This window comes from Myxine glutinosa, chromosome 4 (assembly GCF_964187855.1).
Source record: "Myxine glutinosa chromosome 4, kmMyxGlut1.1, whole genome shotgun sequence".
In the NCBI taxonomy this organism is placed as follows: Eukaryota; Metazoa; Chordata; class Myxini; order Myxiniformes; family Myxinidae; genus Myxine; species Myxine glutinosa.
The window spans coordinates 129443357-129466159 of record NC_136264.1 but is presented as its reverse complement, the minus strand read 5'-3'; the positions used below and the strand labels follow the sequence as shown (position 1 = coordinate 129466159).

General features: G+C 44.1%; 1 protein-coding gene across 10 annotated transcripts in view; it reads left to right on the top strand.

Moving 5' to 3' along the window:
- The window catches only part of LOC137425199 (kazrin), a 738641-nt gene that overhangs the window by 491847 nt on the left and 223991 nt on the right, over positions 1-22803 (top strand). For all 10 annotated transcript variants that reach the window (XM_078776419.1, XM_068113383.2, XM_078776417.1 and 7 more), the window contains one exon: positions 16817-17113. In XM_078776419.1, the coding sequence (XP_078632545.1) occupies positions 16817-17113 (297 nt within the window). The remainder of the gene's footprint in view (positions 1-16816; positions 17114-22803) is intronic.

Genomic DNA, 22803 nt, shown 5'->3' with positions numbered 1-22803 from the left:
GAGGTTGCCTAATCTCAATGTTTAAGTGTCGAGGTTCCCTAATCTCAGTGTTTAAGGGTCGAGGTTGCCTAATCTCAGTGTTTAAGTATCAAGGTTGCCGAATCTCAGTGTTTAAGTGTCGAGGTTGCCTAATCTCAATGTTTAAGAGCCTAGGTTGCCTAAATGAACATTATTGACTTCATATTGGATCGGGATTCAATTACGACTGGTTTTACATTGTTAAATTACTTTGCTCTTCATTCCTTATTCCTTGTGTTGTCTAAGTAGGTACTTGCGGAAGGTCGCAGTGAAATTTTATATTTGACGCTTTGTGTTTATAGAAAAGAACTGATAGTACGCATACCTCTAGGGCCTAGGCTATCCTGTCTTTGATCATTTTCGCCTAGGTTTGGATTTTGGCCAATCTATAAACTGTCACCCTGGTGTTTAAAATGCTGGGTGTTTCATCAATGTACATGCCGTCTATCAGAACTCCCAACAACTCTGCTAGCAATGGTTGTTTTGTGAAGTTTCGGCGAGTTGTCACCGACACCCTGCCCAAATTTGAAAATTCCTACCACCATTTGTTGATGTGAGGCATGGCCAGCCGGTTTATTAAAGACCTGGACCAAAAATATTCCCGGGCCGACCCCTCAATATAGTGGAAATAATTGGGGCCTTTAAGTTAGTAGTAGTAGTAGTAGTAGTAGTAGTGGTAGTAGTGGTAGTAGTAGTAGTAGTAGTAGTAGTAGTAGTAGTAGTAGTAGTAGTAGTAGTATCAGTATCAGTATCAGTAGAAGAAAGATCTTCACATTGTGAGATGTAATACCTAGAAAGAAAGTAATAGCTCAAACCAATTTTTAAACTTATTTTCATTGCCTACCATTCGTTTGTGATAAAAGTTTTGATTTCAATTCGGCATACTTGGTTGTTTGAGCCTGGTGTTGGCTTAGCGGTTAGGGTGCCGGCTTGGGCTCCTAGGATCCTGGGTTTGAATCCCGGTCGATCTCTGAATTAACGCGACTAACAGGGTTGGCGACAGGAAGGGCATCCGGCTGTAATACATTGCTTCAAAATGGGGACCAAGGTGCCCAAAATAGGCCGACCCCTGCTCCGCAGGGAAAAATGGCCTCTGAAGGTGGTTCGTTCGTTATATTCGGTTGTTTTAAGGCTGCGTTCCGCAACCTTTTTAGCCCAGGACCCAATAAAAAACCCAGGCATCCAGTCACGACCCATCGAACCCCCCCCCCTCCCCCACAAACCGTCAAGGAAATATCGATTGCTTATGACCTTAATATCTTGGTAAGGGTTCGGTTCATCATGTTTGTACAGTAGTACAATTCGTAATTGAACAATAAAGCAAAGTGATGACAATCATACCAAACACTGTCCTTATTTTGTTGTTATTTTGTACGGATCTCCACGACCATGAGGAGAGAGAGAGCGAGAGACCACGCCCCCCTTGAGAATGAGCAGCGACTTCGATCACAGACACCGCCCACTTGATATTATTGTCAGCCAATCAGGCGTAAACTCCCTGCCTTGTTAACAGTTTCGGAAGAGATGAATCCGCCCCTACGATGAATCCGGATGAAGATTTAATGAAGAAGATGAAGCAGATGATGAAGATGAAGATGAATCTCACAACATTCATTGGCCGTGTATCTTTTGTGAAATAGAATAAAACTTTAATTATTAAAGTGACACGCCAAGATAAGGTGTTTGAACTTTATTTTAATCTTCATCGTGAATAGATGATGAACTTAAAATGTAACATGAACTGATAAACAAAACAAGAATAACTTTTACTGAAAAAACCCGATATGCATCTGAACTGATATCCAGGTTCAATGTTCCGTTATCATGAACAACATTAAATAAACAACTTTCACTGATTAAACCCGAAAGTGAAACTTACAAGCCCAATTCAAATGTTCTGTTAGCAACATTGTAGATGTGGATTTTACATTGTTAAATTACTTTGCTCTTCATTCCTTATTCCTTGTGTTGTCTAAGTAGGTACTTGCGGAAGGTCAGTGCGATGTGCGATCAGTGCGATGATGCGATGTGTGATGATCAGTGCGATGTGCGATCAGTGCAATGGTTGACTTTGCATATTGGCTACGAGATCATCGATTCGGCTTTGAAGCGGCGACAATGCGATTCTCAGGTTGGCGCACAGGGCCACTGTCTCCAGTTTGTTTCGATACTTGGACTTCAGATATGTCACCGTTGAGAAACCTGCCTCACACATCCACGTCGTCGTGAATGGCATCAGGAACTTTACCGCGAGATGTGCAATCTCTGGGTACTCATGAGACACTGTCAGCCAAAACTTTACTAAAGTGTCCTTTCTGAACAGTGTCTCAAGTGTACCGTCGGACACGATGTCGATCAAGTCCTCTTTCAATCTGTTGGACAAGTTGCAGCACTGCTGAACGTCGACTGAATGAGGGTCTCGGATCCATTTCTTCTCCACGCGTGGATCAACGAAAGTATTCGTCAAATCGTTTGTGCAGGTTCACCAGATGTTCGACGATGACATCCTTAATGTCCACACGTTCCTCAACACTCTTGCTGAGCAGATCATCCAGGTTTTCGAACATGTCAAATTCATCATTGGGCTGTACTCTTCTCTTCCATAGATCCAGCTTTGACTTGAACGCCGCTATCTTGTCATACATTACGAACATGGATTTCGCCTGCTTGTTCGTTTTGCCCTGGAGCGATATGTTCAGATTGTTCAACAAGTTGAAGATGTCGGCCATGTATGCCAATGTTGCGATGAATTTGTTGTTTTTGTCGTGGACTGCCAGGTCTGACCTAGCCACCTCCAAGAATGCGAGGACCTTGTCGCGAAGTTCATACAATCTTGCCAAAGCATCTCCTCTGGAGAGCCAGCGAACAGCTGCAAAATACAGCACCGTGGTGTGTTCTGCATCTTGCTCCTTACACAGCTCTGCAAGCAACCTCGAATTTAGGGCGCTCTTCCTGAGATGGTTGATTGTTTTCACTGCAATGTCCATTACTTCGGCAAGTCCAGGTGACATCTCTTTCGCCGCTAATGCCTCGCGGTGGAGGAAGCAGTGGGTCCAGCTTGCCTATGGTGACACATCTTGGATGAGCTTAATGACACCGCTGCGCCGACCTGTCATCGATGCCGCACCATCGGTACAAACGCCAACACAGTCTTCCCACCTGAGGCTATGCAATGCGATGTGTTTGTTGACGACTGTGAATATTTCTGCGGCGGTGGTCTTGGTCTGTAGCTCATCACATGCCAGAAGATCCTCCATAAAATCATCGCCATGCCGATAACGAACAAAGATGAGGATCAACGCCTTCTGTGCGATGTCCATTGACTCGTCCAACTGGATGACAAACTTGTTGGCCTCTCGGTTTGCGTACAGCTGGTGCTCGATGTCGTCGCCCATGTCTATTACCCGTCGGCGTATCGTGTCTGCAGAAAGCGGAATGGTGTTTTTCTTGGAAGCCGTCATCTCTCCAAGCACTTATCTGCACATCGCCTTGGCGCATGGCAGGATGGGTTGCTCTGCAATACAAGATAAATAAAATAACACATGAACATTTCTTTCACTTTCTTATTAATCTTGATTTTGTTCCAAGGCAGCGGCTCACAACCTGGGGGTCGTTTGGGGTTTTATGGGGGTCATGAAGGGGTCATAAATAACATCAATTTGTTGAGCCCATTTTTAGGAACCTAACAAAGGTACATACCACACACAGTATTTTGTTCGTGTATGCGCGTACGTCACGACCCCCAGGTTAAGAACCGCTGTTCCAAGGCATTATAAAAATTCAATATGTACGATGTGATTTCCGTACGTACTCTTAAAAAAGAGGCAAAGTTTAAGAATGGCTGTATTGCAACAAACAATAAAACTTACGAAGTTGTGAAATACCAACGTATACATGGCACGAGTAATAGTAAGCAAGAACCCGACACATCAATATTCTGAAGACGAAATGAAACACTAAATTTAACTATACTTACAGCGCCATGTATTACTTTATGAACCTACATACCGCCAATGCAGTGAAATACTTTTACGAAAAACAACAAAAACTTACCCGCAATAGTGTACGGTTTCTTTTCTTTGGCTATCTTCTCCGCCACCAGGTAGCTGGCTTTGGTCAGTCCCTTCGACGGAAAAACAACCGAACTCATTACTGACTTGCTGTTGTTCATGTCGCGTTCTTTCCGGAGAAAACACTCTTGTTGACATGATCTCCATGTTTCCTCTTGAGGTGCCGTTTCAGCTTTTGGGGCCTGAGGGACTCGTTGGCCAACACGTCAAAGCATATCACAGACTGTGGCCGATGAACATTGTGCGTATCGATATTCAAGGTGAACCCATAGTTCAGGAACACAGGCTGATACTTTCTAGCCATGGCGAGTACCTTACGCTCACAGCTCAATCTTTCGAATGAAAAGCAATGGACATTCGCGTGTCGGAAACTAAACGTATGATCTGACTGACCGGATGCACGCGCGGTACATCGGTACAGCGCGGTAGAAGAGTCCACACTATAAAGTTTGTGTCGGCGTTCGTTTGATATCTGTTCTGTTCAATCGGGAGAAGTAAATCGTCGATAGTTTTTTTCCCGCGATTTCTGAAACGATCGTGCGACCCATTGAAAATCCTTCGCGACCCAAACATTGGGTTGTGCGTGACCCATAGGTTGCGGAACGTCATTTTAAGGTATACATTAAGCTCCAATATCCTCAATTGTGAATCTTTTTTGGCTGTTGTTAAACTGTTCAATTAAAAGGCAAACTGTCTTTCTAAACAGAGTTTAATGTTCACCGCACAGTATATCATAGAGAGGCCGACATACAGTCACGTGAAAAAGTAAGTACACCCCATGTAAAGTTTTGACTTTTTCAACATATTTCAACATACAGCTATTTGATCTTCATTTCAACAATATTGATAGATAAAGGTGATATAATATAACAAATATCATGAAGCATTTACATTTTGTAGTCCATTGTATAATTTAAATAAACATAAATGTAAATTTCACAAATGGGAAAAGTAAGTACACCCTTGGCTCTAATAGGTAGTATTGCCCCCTTTGGCAGAAACAACCTCAAGCAGGCATTTTTTATAACTGTCTACCAGTCTCTGACATCGACTGGGAGAAATTTTTGCCCACTCCTCCATGCAGAATTCTTTCAGCTTTGCGATGTTTGAGGGGTTTCTTGCATGCACAGCTCGTTTCAAATCCCCCCCACAACATCTCGATGGGATTTAGATCCGGGCTTTGACTTGGTCATTCCAGAACCCTCCATTTCTTTCTTTTCAGCCATTCCTTGGTGGATTTACTGGTATGTTTAGGGTCATTGTCATGCTGCAAGGTCCACCTTCGGTTGAGCTTCAACCTTCCGATAGATGGCCTCACATTATCCTCAAGCACCCTCTGGTACAATGAAGAATTCATAGTGGATTCTATGATGGTGAGCTGCCCAGGCCCTGATGCAGCAAAGCTGCCCCAAACCATAATATTTCCACCACCATGCTTTCCAGTTGGTATCAGGTTCTTGTGGTCAAATGCTGTCTTTGGTTTTCGCCAAACATGTCTTCTGGTACTGTGGCCAAATAGCTCTACCTTTGACTCATCTGTCCAGAGCACATTTTTCCAGAAGTGCTGGTCTTTGCCTAGGTGTTCATTGGCAAACTTTAGTCTTGCCCTGATGTTCTTTCTGGACAGCAAAGGTTTCCTCCTGGCACACCTCCCATGTAGATCAAATTTGTGCAGCCTCTTTCTAATGGTAGGCTCGTGCACTTTGACATCAACAGTGGCAAGAGCTACCTGTAGGTCCCGTGATGACATTCTGGGGTTCTTAGAGACTTCTTTCAGCATCTTGCGGTCTGCTCTCGGGCTGAACTTGCTGGGGCGGCCTGGCCTGAACAAGTTGGCAGTTGTTTGGAATCTTCTCCACTTGTAGATGATCTTCCGGACAGTCGAATGATTGATTTCAAATTGTTTGGAGATCTTTTTAAATCCCTTCCCAGACTCGTAGGCATCTATAACCTTTTTTCTGAAGGCCTCAGAGAGCTCTTTTGATCTTGGCATAGTGCCACTTCAACTTGTTGAAGCTGCACACTTCAACAACAAAGAGCAAACCAAACTAAATGTCTGAGGTTTAAATAAGAGAGGTTCCTCCAAGATCTTCTAACGATGTTCTAACCATTTGCACCTGAGCTGGTGCACCTGATTCTAATTTTAGGTATTTGAAGTAGTGATAAATGTAGGGGTGTACTTACTTTTTCCACATGCGAAATTTGCATTTATGTTTATTCAAATTATACAATGGACTACAAAATGTAAATGTTTCATGATATTTGTTATATTATATCACCTTTATCTATCAATATTGTTGCAATGAAGATCAAATAGCTATGTTGAAATATGATGAAAAAGTCAAAACTTTACATGGGGTGTACTTACTTTTTCACGTGACTGCATCAGCAATAAAGCAGTAGGAAAACTGGCATACAAGGAGAAAATTGGAAACAGAACCACCAATCAGATAGCAATAGTAATTAGGGCATACGAGCATGGCTAAGGAACAGAAGGGATGCATAGACAAATGAAATGTGAGCAGCCAAAAAGAGTTTTGAACTGAAGATATTAACATTCTTATTCATTTCCTATCATTAGTTCCTGACTAGTGGCTTAATGGTTATAGAGCATCCGCTCTGAATCTTTGAGGTCCACTGTGCGAACCCCGGCCGAGTCTTACCAAACACTTTAAAAATGGTATGTGCACTTCCTTGTTTGACACTCATTATTTAAGAACTATCAGGGCATAGACAAACAGCCATAACTTGGCAACCAGAGTGCAAATTTTAGTGGCATAGTGGCAACCATCTATATTCGATACTATAAGAGAGCCGTTTGTCTGTGTATCGCCATTTTTCTCAAAGATGGCTGCCGGATCTTCGTCAAACTTTCAGAGGTTGTCAGTGAGTGCCAGGGAGTGAGATAACAATTATTTTAAATATATATATATATTTGAAAAAAAGGTCGATTTTTTGGGGGCTTTAAAAAAATATTGCTCTATTTAGTGCCTAAACCTTTTTGATTAATGACAGTTATATACAAGTACACATACGCATAAATAAATATAAAACAATTACCAGACATTTGAACACAAATAATCAAACAAATCAAATTCAATCAAACAATTCCAGAAGCGGTCGAAGTTGGTGGAAAGTCTTCATATTGCTGATGCAGTTCTTCTTCTTACTGAACGTTATCAAACTTAACTGAGAAACGTGATCAATGGCACATTCACCAGCATATATTCAACAAAAAGGTAAAATGATGATTTGACATTTGTGATTGTAATGTCTTTGTTATAAAGATGCGGACACGCAGATCGGATCAAGCACCATCTTTATTCCAGGCAACGGCAACACTTGCCTCACTCGGCCCCACCTACAGCAGCCTGACTCGGCCGTATATGGCACTACACTCCTCCCCCTAAAGTCACATCGTCTTTCAAGTATGCTGGTCGCACAATGTGTATAGAAGAAACACGCGGGTATTGAGCCGCGGACGTCACTGGCCACGGTGAGAGATTGGAAACAGATGACGGCTCCTCACCAGGCACCAAATTAGGCTCAACCGAAACCGGAGGAACATTCACACAACTCTCACTCCCATGACCATCCTGCCTGCCATCACAGACGGATGGGCAGCTGGCCAAAACGTGGTCCACTGGCACCTCAATGGATGAGGACACCGCACGATGGAACGGAATTGGTTGTGTGTGAATGACGGGACCCACGAGCCAACAAATGATTCACATGACGTTTCCAGATAAGCCTGGCCGAAGTACGAACAAGGTAGTTAGTCAAACCGAAAACTCGGACCACAACAGCAAGCACCCATTTCTGTCGGTGTACACAGTCCTGTGCCAAAACTGCCTGGTCCACCGTGAATGAATGAACATTGGTTGCCGTAACAACTTCAGGTGCACCAGGTCGAAGAAAATCCAGGTGCGACCGCAACTGTCGGCCATACATGCGGGATGCAGGCATTTCCTGTGCAGTAGAATGCACTGAATTACGATAGGCATGCAAAAACTCATCAACTCTACTCTGCACAGATTGAACCGCTTGGCCTCTACATAGGGCATGTTTCAACGCTTTGACAAATGACTCGGCCTGGCCATTTGTAGCTGGGTGGTAAGGCGCCGACCTCAGTTGTTTGATGCCATTAGCACGCATGAACACAGCAAACACCTCAGATACAATCTGCGAACTACTATCCGAAACTAAAATCTCCGGAACCCCTTGTTCGCAAAAATACTCCGCAGATACTCCACAGTGTTCTCTGCCGAGGTGGACTGCATTATATCTACTTCTGGCCACTTTGCGTATGTGTCGATCACCACCAGAAACATGCGGCCCATGACTGGCCCTGCAAAATCTACATGAATGCGCTGCCACATTCTATCAGCAGGCGGCCATAACAACGACACATGTGACAGATTTATCAGCATCAGTTTGACACGTATCACATGCTTTTACCGTCCGCTCGATGTCCGCATCAAGCCCGGGCCACCACAACAAACTCCAGGCTAAACTATTTGTTTTGACCATACCCAAATGACCCCCATGCAACTCTTTGAGACAGCGCTGACGTAAAGCAGCAGGAATGAGCACCCTCATGCCCCACATTACACAACCTTGAGCTAAAGACAGCTCGGGCGCCCGTGATACATATGGAGCGCATTCTGACGTCGAGGGCAACTCTCGCCAAGAACCTGACAAAACAACGTACGCAACATGTGACAGCACAGGATCACGATGAATGGCAGCGACCACTTCCGCAGAGATTACCAGACCAGATTAAATCTGTTCCGACATGAACACCTCCACCTCATCCGCAGGTTCGGCACCGGCCTTTGTAGACGGCAATCGAGACAGGCCGTCACAGTTAGCATGCCGTTCGGAAGCAGGAAATTTGATTTCATAGTCGTATGCACTGAGGACAAGACACCATATCTGTAGTCGAGCAGCGGTAGTGACTGGAATGCCTTTCTGAGGATTAAACAAGAACTGAAGCGGCTGATCATCCGTTTGAAGGAGAAAATGCCGACCTATCAAGTACTGGCGAAATTTCAATAAGCCCCATACCAAACTCAGCGCTTCATGCTAAATCTGAGCAAAGTTCTGCTCTGCGGCTGTCAGAGCACGTGACGCAAGGCACACCGGACGCTCAGCACTGTCACTTATTACCTGAGACAAGACGGCACTGATGCCGTACGACGAGCTGTCACATGCCAGAATGAGAGGACGTGAAGGTTCGTAATGTGCGAGTACCATGTCTGCAGTGAGGCGAGCTTTGACTCGTTCAAATGCTGCTTGTTCCACCGAACTCCACTTCCAACGAACATCTCGACGCAGCATGCGAGTCAGCGGAGCAAGCTCAGTGCTTAGGTTGCGGACATACCTCTGGTAATACTGATCAAGCCCAATGAAGCAACAAAGCTGAACTTTGTCCCTTGGGCTGGACATGTCGGCTATAGCGTCGACTTTCTGAGGGGCTTTTGACAGCTCCTCTGGGGTGATGACATGCCCCAGGTACTTCACTCGCTTCGGAAAGAATTTATGCATTTGTCCATGTTCAAGCAAAGGCCATGATCAGCTAACTTAGACATCACCTTGTCAATATTCTCAATATGTTGTTCGGCCGTGGCGCCCACAATCAGGATGTCATCCAAGTAGCATTGCGCAGGTAAGTCGGTACAAAGACGACCCATCGCCTTCTGCCACATTGCCAGAGCTGAAGGGATCCCGAAACAAAGCCAGGTATACTGGTACATACCCTGACACGTATTGACGGTGACGAGGTGAGGATCCTCCAGCACGATCTCGAGATGAAAGTACCCGTGGCACAAGTCCAACATTGTGAAGTACGGACACACCCCACCAACTTTGAATATATCTCGTCAATGGATGGCAGTGGATACTGCTCCATGCAGAGGTTGGGGATAACAGTCACTTTAAAATCAGCACACAGGTGAATACCTCCAAAATCCGCTTAAGCCTCTTGACCACAAGTGTCGCCCACTCAGAGTGTTCTATCAGTTCAATGACCCAAATCTTTTCCAATCGATTGAGCTCTGCTTTGACCCGATCGCGAAGGGCATATGGCACCGGTCGAGGCTTACAGAATTGCGGACTGACACCCTCCTTCAGGTGCAGGTGACCTTGAGCACCATTGAGCTTCCCAAGTTCAAGCCCGAATATAACTTGGTGTTTTTCCAAGATCCCCTCCAAGCGCTAAGGAGACGGAAATGACGTATGCACACTGCAAATGTTTGCCCAATCCCAACGAATGGTGTGCAACCAATCACGACCAAGTATAGATGGTCCAGACCAATCAACCACATGCAGAGGCAACACCGCTTGCTGGACCCAATAATGAACCAACACATCCATCACGCCTAATGGCTTTATCATCTTCCCTGTGTAAGTACGAAGGGTAGTGTGTATCAAGGCTAACACCTGACAACCCAACTGATGCCAGATCCGTTTACTCACGAGACTGACTAATGTCCCGGTATCCACTGTGAAGTTGACTGGCCTGCCGTTCACACAGACAGCCACCACAAAGGGGTGGTTCTCAGCTGACGTCATCGAAACACGCCCTGTTGATCAAACTCACTGCCAACCCTGTCCACATCCACATCCACCGATGACGATGCCCGGCCCCGACAGACTCTCCGCACATGGCCTGTCTTACCACACTGGTAACACACCGCATTCCGAAATGGACTGCTCCTACGAGAATGTGAACTACCACATCCCTGACAAGGCTGCTGTGGTAGTTGTCCCTGCAACGCAATGCTTACATGTACCCGGGAAGAAGAAGAAGAAGAACTTTGATCCACCGACCCAGTTGGAGAATTGTGAGCACGCAACTCTCCCACTGGAGAATTGTGAGCACGTGACCTTGCAGCAGCTATGGCATTAACCGCAGAGTCCTCCCTAACAATGGCATGATCATCCTTTCTAGCTTGTTCCACAACAGCCGCAGTTGCAACCACTTTAGCAAATGTAATCTCTTCAAACGTTATCCATAAAATTGACGCGACCATCTTCTAATCTCGCAACCCCGCAATAAAACGATCCTTCAATCTTTGTGATTGTTCATCATCACCAAAACAACAATCCCCCGCCAGATACTTGAGCATGGCCACAAAATCAGCTGCCCTCTCATCGGGAAACCGAACCAGGTTGTCGAACTTGTACCGCAATAACTGTGGTGACTTGCCTGGTTTAATATGATCGTGCAGCATCTTCACTATGGACTTGTAGGAAAACCTCTGCCGAGAGGGACGATATAATAATCTTTTTCTGCTTCCCCACCTCGACGATGTCGTTAGCGATGAAATAAAAGCTCAGATGCTTCGCAAAAAGCTCAAAGTTGTCCCCAGCATACTCCGGGACCTTTCCATACAACGTAGCCATGGTCCGAAAAATCCTCGTCGCCAATTGTAATCTCTTTGTTATGAAGATGCGGACATGCAGAGAGCATCAAGCACCATCATTATTCCAGGCAATGGCAACACAAGCCTCACTCGGCCCCACCCACAGCGGCCTCACTCGGCCGTACACAGCACTACAGTGATGGATTCTGGTTTGGATGTAATGGCTTTTCCATTGTATTCGCCCTCATTTCAAAAATGTTTATGTTTCTTTTTCACCTGAGAAACGCCTGGTACTCCAACTATAAACGCTTATAGTTATATACCTTACTTGGGGTACAAATACAAACAAATACAACTTTGTGTGGGGGGTAACATAGGCTATGTGGCCTCAGCCTCATTCAGGGGTATGGGGGGGCTGGGGGAGGGGCTAAATTATCCATGTAAATGTGTACCGTGTAGTGCCACCTGGTGTTGGTGTTAGAGGGTATTACAATTTCACTTTTTTCCTTGGAAACACTGAGGTTAAAACACTCTTTGCACGGGTAAATTTCTCTTACTTCTCATCCCACCCCCTCCCCGTATATGTACTATATCTCTCCCCTCCCTCTCCTCTCACTTCCCCTTCCCTCCCCCTTCCACTCCCCCCACTCCCTTCCTCTGCCTCCCCCACCAACCCCCCCCCCCCACCCCCACCCGCAATGCTGAGTACTTCAGCTAGTAGTGCATAAGTTGGAAACTTAACTCTGATGACTCATGGAACCTGGATGCAGGAAGAGGCCATTTTGGCCCACCAAGCCCTATGGTACATTTCGCGCACTTGCTTACGAACCTGTTATGCCGGGGCAGCATATAGCGCCTCTTGAGGAACTCGCTACACATTCGTCGATCTTGGGCCCACTGACTGATAGCCGTCCAGGTGGTTTCTAGCTCATTCAGCTCCATTTCCACTGTTCTCTGCTAAATCAACCTTCCTTCGGCCTTTGGTCTTCCAGCATATCACTCTTTTTGTGATTTTTTTTTTTTTACATGCACAGTGCATGGTCAATCCATCTACACCTCCTCATTTTAATTTTCTCCATGTTTTTCTTTCCAGTCCTACTTTTGACTTCATTCTTGCTCACTCTATCTGGCCTGAAGATTCAGAAAATCCTTTTGTTACAGATATAAATAAAGGATTCTTAGTTTCTGCGCAATGACTTTGGTGACTTTCCATAATTCACAGTCAAATAGTAGAACCCATTTTACATCATTCAAAAATTGGAAAATTTGCTCTTATGTTGTGTTTTTTTTATTTCCCTATTACTCTCATCCTCATAAATGCTACTCTTGCTTTCTATATTATTTGTACAGAGTGGCCTGAAAGTCGCTTTTCTCCTGCTAAATTTATTGCACCTCACTCTCCCCCTCCCCTGCCTCCACTCTCCCCTGCCGTGGAAAATGATGGAGCGCATACAGATACAATAGCTGATTATTTATTTTAAGTATTGCACTTTAAACCAGTTCATTGAAAGTTTAAGAATGAATGCTTTACTGTGGTGGGGTAAAGTGACGTTCAGGCTTTTAAGAATGAATGCTTTACTGGGGTGGGGTAAAGCGACTTTCAGGCCACCCTGTAGAACATCTGAGCTCACCCCTTATTTCCTGTGACAGTAACCATAGACCATAGATACACAAATGTGTCCACATCTCGTATGACCGAGTCATTGCATCTGTCACGCTGCTGCTTTTAAGGTGAAAAGTTGCAGCTGCCCGGGGAGGTACCACCACCTGTCACCTAGGGGTCTTTAGCAGAACATTGGTTCTGTTGCAAGCTCTTATGGGCACGCTGCTGGGTGATGTTGCATTCCTGGTTATACAGTGCCTGTGCTAGAGGATACTATTGGAGTCGGTGTTCCTACAGGCTTTCCACCAGAAAGCTGGAGGCCAAAACCTGGATGCCCTGGGAACATCATAATCTGGCACATGATCTCAGGTCCCCTTTTCTACCAGTTTGCAGCTGGAGCCACACCTAGCACGGGATTCTGGGAGGCCCTTCCAAAGTCGTCAGTTTGCACATCTGGTGCCATCTTGAACACTCCTTGATTGAATGCAAAGTCCCTTAAAGCCCCTCACCCCTTCTTTTGGGTTTTTCTCTCATGATGCATAATCAGGATTCGACTGTACGGTAATCATCTGTCGCACCCCCCTTCTCTAATCAATTCACTCTCTCCTTTGCCAACATCTGAAGTCTTCATTCCTACCTCAACCCTACCCACCATCTACTACAATAATCTAAACCAGATCTGTTCCTTACTGAGACTCAGATTGCTGAACCCATCTCCATGACCCACCTCCAGTGACCTGGATAATCCTCGACCACAGTTTCTGCTCCAAAGCTGGATACTACATGCACTTCATTATCTCTGCTACTTGCCTTCCCCCTTTTGAACTTTACAACTTCTCTGGCTCAAAGTCTCCCCCCTCAATCTCAGTAAATTCATCTGCTGCTTCTACTGTTCTCCCAACTATGAAAATCACATGCAGCTCTTTGACCACCTCACTTTCTGAATTTAACAAATCCAACGATCCTCAACATCTTCTGAAGTCATAATTCTTGTGGATTTCAACATCCCACTGCCTTCTCTGACTTTTCCACTATACCTGCATCAATGAGGCTAGGACTGAATCCAATGCCTTCACTATCCTCAATGACCTTTGCTAACTCGTCTCTTAACCCACTGTCATTCCTGACTGCTCCTAAAATAGCTCCAACAATATGGATCTTTTTCTCACTTCCAAACATCATCTTTACACTAATATCCTTGTTGCTGCACCTGTTAGATCCTCTGACAACTGTTTCATTACCACCTGCCATCCCTTACAGCAGTATCAGTATTCTCAGTCTACCTCGCGCATTATTTGGCATTATGACTCTGCCAACTGGGATGACCTTCGCCAATGTTTTACAATTTTTTGCAGACTTCCCCTGGTAAGACCCTTGTTTATCCACCGATCCTTTCACTGTAGCAAACAAATATCTGAAATCATCCTCCTTCTCGGTATTTCCTTTCACATACCCCACTCATCCAAATGCGGAACAGCCTCACCCCCCAAAGTGGTTCTCCCATCATTGTGCTTCCTCTGTCTGCTTGAAAATCTGCCTCTTCAAAAACATAGGGAGGCATGCTTTATTCCTCTCTGTCGGCAATCTTAGCTTCGTATATTGTGACTAATAAAACTGCATAAGGATGAGAACAATTCATGCAGCTTAAGTTTAGCCATACAATGCCTTGCTTTTCAGCACCTCTTCTATGGATGGCACTGTCACAGCTTATTTCATGTACACTGTACAGTATTAAGTTTTTATTTAAATCCAAAAGTTATTGACATCCTCAACGTCTTAAGGACAGTAGAATAATGTTCTGTTTAGCAGTTGAAATTCCTACGGGGAAACACCAGTCTCATTTCTTTTGCTAATGCCCCCTTGTAATTTTAGACTTTTGCGGATACTGTTCTGAAAATGCAATGGTTGATGCTCATCAGATGGTTTTGAGCTTACTACTCTGGATGGAAAATTAAAACCCTCTGTAAGTACAGGGATTCCATAAATCTGCCCTCTTTTTGGATTAGATTGGATTGCATCAGAGCCTGTAATTAAATCATCATCCAATGGGATTGCCATTATTTTCAGATGAAATCTAGCGTGTGGTCAGCATTTGCTGTGAAAAACGTTGCAGAAAGTATTCTGGCTTCACTTGGCCCACAGAGCCAACGAATGAGCAGCCTGGCAGCAAAGATTGGTGCAGACCTCGTTGGAAAGCATTTGTGAGAATGACCTACTAAGAGCCATTTCTTTGTCATGGCCTGTAATTGATGAGCGCAAGCCTTTTCTCTAAAGTATCCCTCACTGGTGATGTAAAAGAAGTGATGCATTATCCAAGGCTTTTATCCCCAGTTCGAAACCACACAACTCGGATTCCAGAATGCCGGTAGTGATGGTCCAAATTTGACCTGCTGCAACACCTGTTAAGAAAGTATATTACAAATAACTTCAATATAACTATATATTGATGCTCTCTGTACAGGATGTTGAGAAATAATTTCCCATATCGCTCTGTTCACTATGGTTACGTCAGATGTGAGTCGGAGGGACCAATAATGGGGCAGAAATTACTGTTGAAAATACAGCTGCGATGGCTTTGCTGTTTGAAGCAAAATTCTCATAACGTGTTTTTTTAATAAGGAAATGACCTCAACACAATAATGCCCGAGCTCACCTTGAATGATATTGTTTGCTCTTGTCACCTTTGACAAGGAATACATATTTGATAACGAATCACATGAATAAATAAGCAAGTCAAGAATCTTCCATTTCATCATTAGGATTTGTCAGGAACTCAATGAGTTTGCAGCTGCTCCAATAACCTAGTGATCACAACATCTTAGATGTGACGGATCTCTGTGTGGCTGACAGGACGTCGATCAGCTATCTCCATGCTGCGGGCTTGTTTGAGTAGAAATGACCATGAATAATCAACACCAACCTAGTGATCAAAGTGCAACAACACTTACCAATGGGAAAGATGGAGTTAGTTTCTAAATTAGGTGTAGACCGGTGCATGCTGTGTTCAGTTCCATTCTGACTAAGATAAACTTTGCTACTTATCTGGATTAAAGTGGTGTGGCAGCAAAATGGTTCTCTCATTTAGCCTGTGAGCTCTTGAGGTTGCTTTAGTGCTGTTTATTTATTATACATCTATCTATAATTCCAGTAATCTCTGTGTGTATGTGTGTGTGTCTATGTGTGTGTGTGTGTGTTTGTCTGTGACCGCTGTTTCTCGACAACCACGGGTCCGATCTAATTGAAACTTGCCAGATATATTGCTGGGGACCCGAGGATGTGCCTTTTCAAGGTTTGAAATTAATCGGACAAGTGGTTCCCAAGGTATGGTCACCGTACTCGCAAGCCGTTCGCTTTGGCTTTGCGAATGGACCAAACCATTTCATGTAAATAGAGGGGGGGGGGCGTTCTACCGTACTCGCAAGCCGTTCGCTTTGGCTTTGCGAATGGACCAAACCATTTCATGTAAATAGAGGGGGGGGTTCTGTGGTCGTTACTGCCACGTGGTTTCAAAGTTTTTTTTTGTTGTTGTTGTTTGCACGCATTGTTTTTTGCACGCACGTACGGGCAAGCACGTACGTGCGGGCACGCCCTAGTAATGTAAATGTCAGTTGTGATGCCAACTTCTCCATCACTATATCCTCATTGCACTCTTCTGACTCGGCGGCTCTGTTTGTAAAGACCTGATGGAAAGATGTAATTGTTTACCTGGTATTGTTTACCCAAACACTGCAATGTTTTGTTGTTGTTTTTCCATGCAGAATGTGGTGGTGATGTTGATTGCCCACGTGATATTGGCGCACTACTATCAACCCCCAATGGCTCATACTGCAAGGCTGAGAGTTTGAATGTGGGAAAAGAAAGAAAATACAGCAGACCTGGCCGGTCGTCATCCTTGCTGGAGGAGGTAGAGAGAATGTGGGGTGGCTTGATGGCCACGTCATCCTCGCGGTCGCTGATTCCTGTATCCGATGCGGATGAAGAGGATGAAGAGGGAATTGTTTTGCAATTGTCAGATACTGAGCAAGAGTTGACGCATGTGAAGGAGATGCTTGAAGGTAACCTTAATCATAACGAAATAGATATCACTTGCCATAAATGATAATTAACGCAACTTCCTGTTTTCCTCGCTTTTATTTTATTTTCCTAATCTCTTCTAATAGACCAATGGCAGGGAGCATAAAAGTGCTCGAAAAATGGACATACCCCTTCCAGAGGTATAACAAGTTGAAAGTGGTATCAAATTGAAGCTTAGGCTCTCTAGTTTCCAGAAATGATGTACTTTGCAAAATAGCTGCACAACATGTTCCTTTAATCCCTTTTCTGCCCTAAACTCACTCGAAAATAGTAACTCCACGAACCTTCAAATTGTTTGATTCTAGTGAGGAGAAATCACAATTAAGCCACATTTACTGCTGTTTTCCTATCGAAAATACTATGTAGAAGTATTATGTTGCTGTTTTGGGGCTGCATTTATTGTCAGGGGGTCGGCCATCCCCAAAAATTACATTTTGGCCCTTTTCAGATTTTTTTATTAAAATTTCCTTCCTGATTAGCTCTTAAAGGGTATGACAACATGGATGGTGACTTCAAATGGTGTCACTGTTGTCTACTTTCTAGAAAAATCAGGTTTGGAATAAAGTTGTAACTAGAACGGCACTCAGTAGAGAGCATACCTACACCTGATTGGCCATATCACTCAATGGTGAAGAATCACTTTAAAAAAAAATAATAATAATTCATATCCGAATCCATATTCAGATCTTCACCAAAATCTAATCGATTCTTCCTTGTTACACACACAACCTGTCCACCAGGTTTCGTCCAAATCCATCCATAACTTTTTGAGATATCCCGCAATGTATCATTTTTGACCCTATCTCCCGATGTTGAAGAAGCACTTAGAAAATTAAATAATTCTCATATCCGAATCCATACTCAGATCTTCACCAAATTTGAATCGATTTGTCCTTCTCAGACACCCAACCGGTCCTCCAAGTTTCGTCCAAATCCGTTCACAACTTTTTGAGATATCCTGCTATGTATCGTTTTTGGCCCTATCTCCCAATGGTGAAGAATCGCTTCAAAAATTCGTCGCCGGATCCGAATCTGGATTTTCACCAAAATCTAATCATTTCGTCCTTGTGACATACGCTACATCTCTGCGAAATTTCGTCCGAATCCATCAAAAACCTTTTGAGATAATTATGTTCACAAACAAGCTAGAAATCGGTCAAAGACCGACGACTTGCCGGAATGTACTTTTTTTCCGGGGTGTTGGTTAGAAGGGAATCGGATAATGTTTGACAAAGTTATTAGTAAAAAAAACAATTTTTGACCTTGAGTTTGACCTTTCAAGGTCACTCAAGGTCAAAGGTCATGGTGCCAAATGAAATGTCGTATGTGACTTCCTATATGTCAGTAACAGTAAGTGTATGCATATCTCTTGTACTTTTAGAGTTATAGTGGTTTGAAATATATTTTAAATGAAAACTCAACCCCCCTCATTTCACGTTTTGCGTGACCTTGAGCTTGACCTTGGGCCTAGAGAGTTAAAAATTGGGCACAGTCTATTCCAGGGCAAGGCAAATATGTGTGTAAAGTATGGCGATGCTGTGTGCAACGATGTAGACGTAGTATTGCGCACAAACAAACAAACAGACAGACAGACAGACAGACAAACCAACCAACCAACCAACCAACCAACATACTTGCCGGAATCTATTCCGGCAAGTAACAAACAGGCAGGGATGAAAACATAACCTCCATCCACCTTTGGTGGCGGAGGTAACAATTACCATGACTTTCACCGTTTCTTTCCAAAATAACAAAATACTGTTTAGCAGTTGATCTTTTTCTCACTTGCACACATTTCATCATTTTTTGACTTTTTAAAATCGATTGTCTCATTACACAACTTTGGCTTGCATTTCTGAGTTCTATGTACTTTGATGATGCATTTCTCCTATTATGTAGTTGTGCTGCGTCTATGGGGGTCGTTGTGGGCATTTTCAGAGCAAGAGGTCGCATCATACCCTGAAAGTGGCGAGCTCGATTCCCAAAACATAATTTTTGTCTTCATCCTCATCTTCATCATCTTGCAATACAGTGACGGTGTTTAGGCAGTTGTTGCAGTTGCATATTTCTATGCATTTCAGGCCAGCCAAGACACAAGGACATTTTCTACCAACAGTGCAGTCTGTATCCTTACAGTATAGGTGGGTCAAGTCGCGTAGTCCCCTTGGGTCTGACTCCTTCAGACTTCTCACACACTGCAAGTCTTCATCATACTTGACCCGACCATATTCAGTGGGATCCCTTTTCCTGGGCTTTGCAATGTGACTACTGCACCAGATCATAGTCTGGAACTTGGCTCTCAGAGCACGTTGCATGAAGGCATATTCAGTGGGTGGAAGGGATGACACGGGTTTATCAGTCGAGGTTGCCATCCTAAAGCGCAGTTCCATCCAGGGTATCACATGTTTTTCCTTTGATACCTTTCCCAGACATCAAGAGGAGGAACTCTCTAGCAGCAGCAAACCCAGCCTCCTTATCTGGACAGTGAAATTCTGCCAATCCAATCAGAGTATCCTGGTGATTTTGGAGGATGGTGTAGGTAGTACGCTTCTCGAGTTTGAAGAAACCACTGGTTGAGTCACAGCCTGTAAGGGCATGTGCAGCTGGTAGGATGGAGCACTGCTGCTTCCCAATTGCCTCAGCAATTTTTTACACTGGAATGAACCGCTCCCAGGTGACAAACTTTCCTGAGTGACTAGAGTGCATGTATAAGTTATTGCTTAATTCCCATCTACTTTGGTAGTACAGCAAAAAAAATTAAGACATCCGTGTCATCACATCTGACAATGGTACGGGGAAAGGATGGCGAATGTGTGGCATGCAAGATCATCCTGGTATCGCCATCATGGGTTGAGAAAAGTTCCTCCAAATCTCTGTTTCCGTGATCAGTTATCTCTCTCACAACTTCTCAATTGGGATGACCTCCAGCAATGACAAGTTTCCTTTCTTGAGGAATTCTCTCTGGGGCTTTTTCCTCTATGTACTTGCTCAAAAAGTGAATGAGGGCTGCTTTGTTCTGTCCTGACATGAGAAACTGCCTGTAGTTGGGAACTTGTCTGTTTCCCATGATCCTGTGAGAGGGACCATCAGCACCTACTGTATGTCTCCACGTTGCTGACGTTCTTTGCCTTCGATACTTGAACTCGCGTCATAACGGTCAAACACCAAAACTAGCATCTCAATATCAAGGTCAGGATTTCTGTACAGTGTGGTCAACTTCTTGACTACTATTTGTGCGTGGTCATCAAAGGTTTTGAATTGTGATTCATTCACATCTTGGACAAAGCTCATGCCATCAATGATGTATGCTGTTGGGGTGTGACTTGGATTTCAGTTCAGTTTATTTGGGAACGTTTTCCTCCAGCTTGTGTGCTAGATCTGATTTTGTGGCTTTTCTCATGGTTCCATCATCATGGAACAGTGCGGGTGTAACTGGGGTCAACTCAAATGACAAAACCATCCTCATATCAATGTCACGATGCTTTGCAACTGATAGTAAGCGACGAAACAGTATATCTGGATCAAGGACCATTTTCCTCTCCTTGTCAAAAGTCAATACCTTCTTCATGCCCACAAAGGGCACAACCGTAGCTTTGGGAATAGTATCCCAAAAGCTCTTGGCTTCTCCATCCATTAGCCATTCAGTGATGAAGTTGTCGACGATGGTCTTTCCTCTTTCTGGAATGGATGTCAGAGATTCCTCAACAGCTTTGGTCGCAATCTGCCTAGTAATAATGTTGATTAGCTCCTTAGGGATGCTGTCCAAATCGAACGGGTTCTGGCAGTGGTTCATGATGTAATCTTTTATGGCGGTCACATCTGACTTGTCCCTTGAGATCCTTGATGGGCTAAGCTCCTCATGTACATTCCTTTCTGACTTGTTTTCAAAGAGTTGCCGGAAGGCCTCTGAGTACTCTCCGGACACTTTCTAGAAAGTAGACAATAGTGACACCATTTGAAGTCAACATCCACGTTGTTATACCATTTAACAGCTAATCAGGAAGGAAACTCAAATTGAAAAAACCTGAAAAAGGTAGAAAATGTAATTTTTTGGGGATGGCCGACTCCCTGATAAATAAATGCAGCCCCAAAACAGCCACAGAATACTTCTACATAGTATTTTCGACAGGATAACAGTAGTATATGTGGCTTAATTGTGATTTCTCCTCACTAGAATCAAACACTTTGAAGGATCGTGGTTACTATTTTCTGGTGAGTTTAGGGCAAAAAAGTGATTTCAGGAACATGTTGTGCAGCTAATTTGCAAAGTACATCATCATTTCTGGAAAGTAGAGAGCCTAAGCTTCAATTTGGTACCACTTTCAACTTTTTATACCTCCGGTAGGGGTATGTCCATTTTCAGAGCTTCTTGCCGCTGGTCTATAATTATACATTGTTCAGTACTCCTCAAAAGGAACGAAGAATCAAAAATCGTGGTTGGAATTTAATTCATATTTATGAAATAATATTCCTGAATATGGGTGAATTTCTAGTGCCTTCTTTTGATCACTGTGGGATGCCCCTAATGTTAGCTAAGTTGTTGAGATTAAACATCATCCAGGCCTGCCAAGGCTTGCTCATTTCTCAACTACTGCAGTGAGGTAATTTTCTCAACTTGTTTACAACAACAATAACAACATGCATTTTAAGGCCATTTTCCCTGCAAGAGTGGGGGTTAGCCTTGCAGTCCCCATGACAATCTTCTCCATTTTGCCCTATTTTCTGCATCTCCCCTTGTTAACCCCCTTGCCCGCATTTCTTCTTCCACCATCTTTAGCCAAGTCTTTCTCGGTCTTCCCCGTCCTCGACTTCCTTCTACATTCATTTCCATCACTCTTCTCCACCAGTCACTTTCATCCTTCCTCAACACATGACCAAACCATCTCAACCTGTTTCTCTTCACAGCATCAATCACAGGCTCTATTCCCATCATTTTTCGCAATTCATCATTTGTCTTCCTCTCTCTCAACGATACTCCACACATCCACCGAACCATTCGCATTTCCACCCTTTCCAGCCTTCGTTGCTGCTCTACGTTCATTACCCATGTCTCGCTCCCATAAATCATAACACTACTCACACATGCAGCATCGACCTTTCCCTTCAGCTTCAACGACACTCCCCTCCTCATCAGCACGCCACTCAGTTCCCGAAACTTCTTCCATGCACATCTCACTCGAGCAACCGTTGCAGAGTCTGATCCACCTTCTTCATTCAGCATGTCTCCGAGGTAGCGAAATGTTTTCACACCTTCCAGCTTCACGCCGTCTCCAAGATCCAACTCAACATTTCCTCCATCTGCAGCTTCCTCTGTGCACACCTTACACTTGAATGTCGCTGCCACACTGGTTAATGACCCTCTCAGACCACTACATTTTTGATGAACCCACTCAGCGCACATTGTACATTGAATGGAGTTCACTCCGACACCCTTCCTGCACACAGCACATGGCCACTTCCCAGTTCTTTCCACCTCACCACATGCTTTACCACTTGCCATCACCTTCGTCTTTCCGATATTCACCTTCAGACCTTTTGTCTCCATACATTCCTTCCACTTGTTCATCTTTTCCTTCAGTCCATCCATACTTTCCGCAATCAACACCAGATCATCTGCATACAACAACTCCCACGGTAAACCCTCCTTTACGTTTACAAGAGAAAATATTCT